Here is a 9,809-nt window from a genome sequence, read left to right as displayed (position 1 = left end):
CAAAACGCAAATACACTCACCTTCTCCAAAGCTTAGTCGCTCCAATCATTGCTGTAAACAGAAAGCATCGGCTATTCCGAACACAGACGCTACAGCCTTCTTCTCCTGACGGTGGGTGCTTTCACAAATTCATCAAAATAACTGAGCAGGCTTCATTTTCACAAGCACTGGTGGGATCAAAATCACCCACTTCAATATATTCACCAACTTAACTACAGGAGTACAGACCTAGAAAAGAAAGAGCGCTTTGATGCCCTCTGCATCCCTGCCCCTCAGTGCTGACGGAGCAGATGTGTCTTACTCTAGACTCTTTTGAAGCAAGGAAAGTGGAAAAGGTCAAGTACTACCTTACCTACCATCTGGTTCTGAATGCCTTTAAAAAGCTCACAGAGCTTTTTACCACATACATAAGAGATAAGTGATGATAATTTACCTGTGTATTTGAATACGGCCTCCACAATGCATTCTAATGCATGTCGTAACAGTAATTCCCCCTACTGCAATTAGATCATGGCTCCTGAAATGTGTTCATTATACCATTTACACCATTATGAAAGCACCACTGGATATGCTGTCTCTTCTCTCTCCTCTCACACAAGAGTCTGTTGTCACCTCTTGAAATTTAAGACAGACAAATACTTAAGCATCAGATATTTTTATTAGACAATTCAAAAAGTCAGTTTTATTAGACAATTTGAAAAGAAAAGTAGAATATGTTTTAATTTCCATCTTTTAATACTTCATCATCTCAAGAACCTGGCAATCACAGAAAATAAAAATAGTGTTTACAAAAGTTACAAAAGCTGCACTGCATTCTGAATTGCAGAAAACATGATTAGTTGACAAGGAAGCTTTATAAAATGCAGTAACAGATTTTCAGCTGATTATGAAACACAGTGATATTGACGTGGCTATGCATTCACAAAACCAGCATAGTATCGAAATTAAGGCACTTTGGATACATAGTATTCACTTCCATATAGGAAAACAATTTCAGAGAAACCACAGTAAATTGCTACTGGTAGATAGTGACCGTATGCCCAGTACTGGCCATCAAAGCACCAGGTTTGTGTGAATCAGTGAAGCTCTTGATAAAAAAAAGCATTGAAAATTTTTTTTTTTTTACCCTGACTATTTGATATCGAAGACTCATTCAAGAACATTTACTTTTAAAGAGGTCAAGGAAGATTTCCATGATTTAAACACTGTTAAACACAATTTTTAAAGTTAAACATTTTAAAATAAAAGTCCACGGTGAAAACTGCGTGAAGTTCACATTAAGGATTAGTGCATGTAGCTGCTTCAAAAGAAGGAAAAAAAAAAGAGCATTGACTTTCTCCATTTAACATTTACCTGCCATTTCACGAGGTACCCACCAACCACAGCAATATCAAAGGAAATACAGTACAATAGAATCATTTGTCAAAGAAGCAACCTCTCCTCAAGACCGCACTTTCTAATCCTCCTTTTCATTTTAGATTGTCATATGTTTACTGCCTGTATCCCGATCTGCCACAAGCACGCTATTTACTAACAGATCCACAACAGCTTCTACAAATAATGGTTCTCTAACTTAAAGAAAAATTCATCTCAGCTGATTTTCACGCCACTGTCTTGAAAGCAAAATTTCATCAGTAATTGAGTAGTTTTGTAGACTTCTGTTGCAGCCTTCGGTACATAAATTCTAAGGAGTAAAAATACTCAAAAATCTAACCCTGCAAGCACACGAGTATTTTAACAGGAATTAAATAGAATTGTTAGCAATAACATTAGGCATTTACAGGATCAGGCACTTAAACTGTGTATTATTGTTGCTGTCTTACTTCACTAATTTGAATGAAAAATGCCATTGCACAGGAAAAAAACCAACTTCTTCAAAAAAATCAAAGCAGGACTTATACATGGAAACTATGTTTACTCTAAACAACTTGGCTCATAATTAGAACAAATAATTCCCCCTGCAGTACTTTACAAATCAGTAGGGTCAAAGAGCTTTCACCTAAATTCAGGAAGAAGACATTGTAAGAGAACTTGTTTATGCACAGCATCTTTACAAGTATATTCCTGCTATGTCTTTGATGAAGCATTAACATCCAGAAAAAAACATCCTTTAATGTTAATTCTTCTTTTAAAGAATGACAGCCTAGACGCACTTCAGTATAAAACACAGCTACTCAGCATTCCTCAGCACTGAACTGTTCACCTTCCACACATCTGAAGTTTAAATTTAAAAACATGTAATTAACCTTCCTGAAACATGATATTCCATTCCTACTTAAGTGATATTACATTACTTGGACCACAGAGTGATTTCTGTACCCTTCTTCTAGGGCACTGAGCACGAACAAAAGACCCAGTATCAGAGCGCTCACGTAACATTCATTAATTTTTGAACCTTTGCTCTGCAGAGCAATCCACAGGACACCATTTTGCAGTACACGAGTATCGAGAGAGTTTTGGAGAGCAGCATAAGTAGTTCCATACAACTTAGGGGGCAGAAAGCACTGCGTTGGTGAAGCTGCCACATCTTGTAGGGTGGATTCATTTACCTCCTGACACAATGTCCCTCACAGCTACGCAGGGTGAGAGCAGTCAGCTGTGAACGAACACAACTATAAAACACTCATTTGCAATCTACTAGTCTAAAGAACTTGCAATAAAACATACCCTAGGCAGGAATTCAGCTTCTTAATTCACAGAGCAGAAACCTCTTTATGTCCATTTTTCTATGAAAGAATAAACTAAGGTGTCTCTTCCTTTACCCCTTTGCAAATTACTGAAATGTCTTCTAGAGTTAGGGTTGTATCAGAATGCGTTTTTACAAAACTACATGCCTCCACAACGTGCAGGATTCAGCAAGTCAAAACAGTAATAAAGTTTACTTTTATAAGTATGATTATGTGACTGTTTACTAGGATAATGCTATTTAAAAATATAGTGTTTTAATGTAACAAATTTTTCTTACAGACAAAAAAATAGTAGTTGAGTAAGTATGTTTTAAAAAGCAATGAGAACTGGGGAGATAAGAAGTCCTACCCAGCAGAACACTCACTTCTTTGCAATTCAGGCGTTTCATACATAAGAATACAGAGTTGAATACTACATTGTGATTGTAAGTGTCCCGTTCTTCTTTTGTGAACCTTCGTAAGAGAAGTAACGTCAGCTCTAAGCATTAAAGAGGCATTAAAATACATTATTCCCAAAATATATCCACAGTTGTTAAGCTGAATAGGGACAAAGTCTGAGTATCTTGGGGGGGGAATTATTTTTTGAATGAACACCATAAGTGGAAGGAAGGATTTTTAACCAGGGTTATTTTCTTTTTCTTTCATTAGGTAGTAAAAGAGGTGGCATAACCTATGTTTGGTTTTATGTTATCAAGAAAAAACACTAAAATCGCAATTACTCAAATGAAAAGCAAGTACTCATTCATTCCTAATCAAAGCAGAAAGATCGATCAAGTTGAACAATACCAAGTAGGATAATCTTTATATTGGCATATTTTGATTACATTGTTAAAAAAAACCAACAGGCATGCTGACCGATATCACATGTATCAACGATACTACTGTGACTAAAACAAAAGTTAATGCATACATAGTGAAAAAATGAGTAAAACAGCTTATGTTTTGTAAACTTATTCGGGGACAAATTTGCAACGGTGATTCCAGCTTTTACCGAATACAGTAAGACAGCTGTCACAAGGGCCCTTTCCCTTTGGCTGAAATGCATTTTAAAAAAGCATGTTATGATCTGATAATGTAAAACTACATGCATGTGCACATACATACATCTATGCATATGCACATACGTACATCTCAGCGTGCACACACACATGTGTTATAATATATACACATATACACACACAGAGTATACATATGGTGATACATGCTGTAAAATATTACCAGCATCAGAGCGATGTCCTACCACTGCTCCCAGCTAAAGTCATCTCCTCTACCAAACACAAGAAAAAAGCCTAAAATAGTAAGGAAAATGACTGCATTGCCAGCCAGCACCAGACCACAGGCTCCCCATTTGATCTGAAATGCAAGGAAATGAAACAATCAAAGCAGTTCTTATAAGATAGGTTCAGGCCAGTTATTCATATGCATTAGATAAACTAAATGAAATACTACAGAAAGGTGCTAAAAGCATAAAGAGAAAAGACAAACAATAAATAATTCAATTTATGTGAGTATTCAATTAGCAACCACTCATATTATTAATACAAGACTTCAGACAGGCTAATAATGCTATGTTTTAGAACAAAATAATTACCTTGCCATACAAGTCACTAAAACATACCTAACTCATAGAAAAAAATGTGGTGAAACTAGTCCTCTCCTTTAATCACTATGCAACAAAATAAAAGATAGCCTTTCAAATAAATGCTAGTAACAAGCATGGAAAACAGTACGTGGTCTTAAAGCTAAACAGCTTGCTTTAACGATCTGCCCGGCTAAGTTTACTCAAATAAGCAACATTTACTCTTAAAAGATATCGCTATGAATTAGAGTTCCCCCTCGTGGTCGCTTCTGGTTCTGCCTACTGTCAGGTCCACAACTTCAAAACAAAAACGCAGCGTCAGGGAAATGGTGCATTACAAATAAATTAAAACTAAGCACACAAGTTTTAAGCAAAACTGAAAGACCGAAGGGGAAAAACAACACAACACATGAAAATGTCATTGGGTAGTTTGGGAGACAGGACAAAAGAGTTCGTTGCCTTGCAAACAAATCTGACAAAAATCTCACCGCTGAAGAGCAGCTCAGAAAGCAAAGAGAAAAGAAGCTAGCAGAATTTCCTCAGACTTTGAGGGGACAAAGCATGAGCTTGGGAAATGCTTTGAAAACCAGAAAGGCAGCTCTGGAAGTTTGGCCTTTTATCTTTTAACTGATAATGCACTCCAGTCACCAAGTTTTCAGCATCCTAAGTGGAGAAAGCAGACATTCTGAGATAAAAATAAGGAAGGTGGCGCAAGAAGCGGTGCAAAAGTTGATGAGACAGAGAGGCATGAGATGCAGGAGGAGATAATATCTTGTATTGGACCAAAACAAATCTAGAAAAAAAAAACCAGCTAAAAACTTTTCAGTCACGCAAGTCCTATGTTCAGGTCAAAAAGCAGCATTGGCAGACAAAACTTCAGCAGTTATTATTTTAATCAGAATCTAGAAACATCACAATAATGAAATTAAAGACAGGACTTGCAAACAGCAACAGTGCACTTAAAGGTTATTCTCAGTAACTGGTGTCTTACAATAAAAATTAGCAAGCAGAACTTACCGCTTCAACCCGTGCAAGGATTATAGGAAATCCAAAGGCAGAAACAACAATTCCAGTTGTGAAGAAATATGCCAATTCCCTGCAGGCACTGCTGGCTGCATCACTGTCATCACTTACTCTTTTTGCAATGAAGTGGGGAATGGGGCAGATGAAGTAAAATATTAAGACAAACAGAGGCCAGTATACACTGGGGAGGGGGGAAAAAAGGAAATACATGATCAGTTTAGATGGATGCTTCAATAAAAAGTATCTTCTGTTTAGAAAAAGTAATTGCAACACCTGTAATCCTACTTTATGGTTTGAAAACTGGATTACATGATTTAACCACAAGCTTTCACCCAAAGGGGCAATCCTACCTAATTTTCCCTACATACTGGCACAAACACTCATTCGGCCTCGCGTAAGAGCAGGATCCACTCTCTCACACGGCCAAGCGTTAATTGATTTTACATTTGCATCACCTCGCTGATTCAGCTCACGCCACCGCCTCACAAAAACGAGAGTCACCACAGAGGGAAGAGGAAATGCAAGCGGGACGGGAACCAAGAGCCTTCCCAAATTAGAGGGATCCTGGAGTATAAACAAGCCGACTGTGAAGGCACGCTCTTGCGCTCTCATCTCTGTGTGAGCGCTCTCATTAGCTTCACCCGGATTTTTAAGCGTAAGAAGACAGCCCAATTGGAGTCTTGGGGTAGGAGGGTTGTTTAAAGAAACAGGGAAGTAAGGGAAAGAACTGTGCGAGGTTTAAAAATGACTGCTCAGCAAGATGGCACCGCTTTTCCCGAGAAAGCATAGAGCTGTCTTCAGTCATTTTTTTTTTTAATGGAAATGCAAATACTGGGTAAGGAGGTGGTATTTAATCAGAACAAACTGCCATGTGTCAAGAGCCAGAAAGCAGGCAACCGCTGGCAGATAACTAGAGCCAAACAGCTCAATTAAATGAGATTAACACCTCAATTAACAGATATTAAGAAGAGGAAGTTTTGGAAACGAAGCCGGCCCGCTCACCCGTAGTACTCCAGGGCGCAGCCCAGCATGAGGAACGTCAGCCCGATGGCTCCGCTGAAGGACAGCGCCACGAGAGCTGCAACGGCACAAGGCAGGCGGTGAGGCGGCGGCGGCGGCGGCAGCCGCCTCACCGGTTACCGGTTACCCCTCTCCGCGACGCCCGCCCGCCCCCGCGCTGAGGCGATGTCTGGGAAGTGGAAGCGCAACCCGGTCTCTCCGCTCCCTCAGAGGGAGAGGGCCCCGGCCCGCGGGCGGGCAGCGGCTCGGAGCTGCCGAACGGCAGCTCCGAGCCGCTGCCCGCCCGCGGGCCGGGTAAGCGCTCGGTACCTTTGATGCCCGCCATGTTCGGGGCGCTGAACGACGCCGAGCTGAGGTGGCGGCGAGCGACTTCCGCCTACCGGCCACTTACCCCGCCCCCCCTCCTGCGTCACGTGAGCGGCCGCCTTAAAGGGGCCGGCGTCACCCCTGGAGGCGATACCCGGGCAGCCCCGCCCCTCGCTCGGGAAAGTGGGCGGTGCGCACTTGAAGGCGGGGGCGGGGGAGGCCGGGCCGCGAGCCACCCGTCGCCATGGTTACGGGGCGGTGTTTCGCTGCCTCCAGTCAGGCCTAGGGCCGGGCGTTTAATATACATACATACATATTTTTATATACGGTGTATGTGTGTGTAAACACACGTATATGTGTGTGCACAGGCACGATTTGAATGCATAAATACAGTGTTAAAGAGCCCCCACCCATCCGTCACTGCCATTTTGCAGGCCACTTCTGAAAACCCCTGTTTTCACCCCAAAAAATGGCACCTGCGCCTTCTCACGATGTGCATCATCCACCCCCCTGCTAATCCATGCCGAGAAGGGCACGTCTTTTTTAGAGTATTTTTCAAGCCTTAGATTTTTGAGATCCTTTTTTTGACCCAAGAACAGCCTTTTTGAGGAAGATTTTGCACAGCCCTTTGGCTGCACCTCCCCAGGGAGGTTTTCTTTAGATATCTCCCATTTCTGCCTCTCAGCTCTTCTTCTTGTTTCATATCTTCTCCGATACAGATTCTTTCGCCATTTCATCATTAATTTTATATAATTTAGAGCCAAGAAGGCTGCCTAATTAAAACAGCAGGCTTAAGGAGCTAAATACTTCAAGTGAAAATTTTGTTAGGTGCTACGTTTGCTGACTTGCTTGGCTGTGGGTCTCTGAAGCGGAGTAGCATAAGAATAGCAAGTGACGAGTTCTTTCCAAAATGTCTTAATTTGGGAAAACCACCGGGAATGCCAACCTGTGACTTACCGCACGGCATTAGTGACCGCTTTAAAGAGGCAATACTGACAGTGGCCAAGGCACACCACCCGTATCACGGGAGCAGATGTATGATTTTAACGTCGCGGTCCGGTCACAGTTTGTGAACAGCAATTGAACTCTTGCATTTCTGGGCTTATTTTGAGACAGAAAAAATGATGTAGAGACCCTTTCGGTGTACCCTCCCCATACTGTAAGAGCAGAACAGATCCTTTGGCTGTCATCAACAAGCAAAAAGGCCCTAGGAATTTCAATACAAGCTTACATCTTGGTACAGCTGCTGCTAATGTAAACGGCTTTGGACCTACAATAAATACAGAAATATGCACCTGACTTGACTTGTCTAAAAAAAAAAAAATCAAAACATAGAAGCCAGTTAAGTTACCATCTTCTGTTTCAGCTGGGTTGAAGGGTTTTTCTCTTAAGCACAAAAGGCTGCATCTTTTCCCATTGCAAATTTTCTCTAAATTAAGCCCTTATTGTTCTTACAATCTGCTTGCAGTAATAGGAACCGGCTTCTTCATGTAGCTCGTTTGCTCTTGAGGAAATAAAAGCTCTAGGAAAAAAAAAAAAGTGTTTGTCTCTAGACCAAGTAATGTATGGCTACCTTTGTGTGTACCATGGGTCCCACCCAACTCTGCACTAGAGTAACGGACAGAGGTGTTAGTCATACATGTAAGATGCTGTAGACAAATGAAGTTTCCATTTTCCATACGTGGATTCGTTGTTGCTTATCCAGCGTTTACAGAGAAGTTACTCTGAACTGTGTTTAAAGCAAGAAGGTAGAGGGGTTTTTTCCCCACAAGCACGAAACATACCTGAATATGTTAATTTGAGCTTTTTAATGTATATACAAATGTTTTAGACCAGTCACAATTTCATTGAGTATATACTGTATTTACAAAAATTACAATAATTTAGTCAAACAGTAAACCTGAACATTGATAACCTCTGTCACTACCAGATATGACAAGAAATTTTTTTTTTAGTTAACTATTTTGATATACATACGTCCTAATACTTTCATGCATCCATAAAAACATTAGGGATGGAAGTAATCAAAGCTTAAGTGGGGTAGGGTTTCTTTTGGTAGATAAAGTTTAATGATGGGTTTGTATTTTGTGAACGTATGAGTATCCAGAGTTATGTGCCATGACAAACTCGATACAAAGCTAATGTAGTTTTCATCATTTAAAAAAGTACGTTATAGTGATGAGATCCTTTTTATTATATAGGCATAGGTCACAATATCTACAAATGTGAATGAGAAACAATAAACCAACAAATCACAGGAACATGATTCACATTCCAGTTATCTCTTTAAATAAGACAAGCACATACTGGATCAAAACATTAATAAATAACATCCAGTTTGTTACTATTATCTTAAGGTCTTTTATATAAAAGGAGACCTATGTGTTGGTTTCACATTTTCAATTAATGGTAGTAAATAATGGACCAATACAACAAAAGGATGACTTTTATACAGAAAGCAATGTACTTTGACACACTGTCTTTGCAGTAAAAGTTTTGCCACTTGAAAATGTAAGTGCAGCAACAAGTGGATTGTCTTTAAAAACCACCAGCTTTAAAGACTCGCATCAGATGGCAACCTGTTCCTTAAGCAGTAAATACAAATGATTTCCTGCCCATCTTCGGAATATACCTGCCCTTTTAAAGCTCAAATACAGATACAACATGTTGGTAAATAAACTGCTAGCTTTAGTTATTCTACAAAAGGAGAACGCCAGAATTTGGGGTGAAGAGTGTAACTTGCTTTTGAACTAGGAAAGATGCTTCAGCTTTAGCATCAGAGAGATTTCCTTGTGATATTATTGCTTTGGTCCAATATAAACTTTTAAGATAATCAATTTGCACTGTATTTACCTCAAAAATCAGACCTGGTCCACAGATGTCTACATGACAGCTTGTACACCGTGACCTGAAAAGTGAAGTTGCAACAGGTTGCATTCTGCCAAGAGCCTTTGCCAAGTGCTCTGGAGCTGATAAAGGCATAGAGGTGATACAAGTGGGCTGGAAAAAGTCTTCTGAATCCTCAGGGGAAGTGTTACCTATAGACTAGGAAGTTTCTAAAACTTTGCAGCAGAGTTTTAGTTTGTTGGTATTTCTTTTGTTTGATGGTTTCAAGCTATGGATGAGAACTTCACGGGAAATGCAGTACACGCTCATTCCTCGCTTCTACAAATGTGGATTCACCCTTCCCCCCA

General features: G+C 40.2%; 1 protein-coding gene across 1 annotated transcript; it reads right to left on the bottom strand.

Annotated features, from left to right (window-relative positions):
• Positions 1 to 639: 639 nt before the first annotated feature.
• Positions 640 to 6,661, bottom strand: LEPROT (leptin receptor overlapping transcript). The gene is made up of 4 exons (XM_050901093.1): positions 6,619 to 6,661; positions 6,292 to 6,367; positions 5,284 to 5,470; positions 640 to 4,040 (listed from the first exon to the last, which is right to left on the bottom strand). The coding sequence occupies exons 1-4, from the start codon at positions 6,632 to 6,634 to the stop codon at positions 3,924 to 3,926; spliced, it is 396 nt and encodes a 131-aa protein (XP_050757050.1). The 5' UTR covers positions 6,635 to 6,661; the 3' UTR covers positions 640 to 3,923.
• Between the last annotated feature and the right edge of the window lie 3,148 nt (positions 6,662 to 9,809).

The sequence above is a fragment of the Gymnogyps californianus genome, chromosome 8 (genome assembly GCF_018139145.2).
Source record: "Gymnogyps californianus isolate 813 chromosome 8, ASM1813914v2, whole genome shotgun sequence".
NCBI lineage: Eukaryota > Metazoa > Chordata > Aves > Accipitriformes > Cathartidae > Gymnogyps > Gymnogyps californianus.
This window is presented reverse-complemented; position numbering and strand designations above follow the sequence as displayed.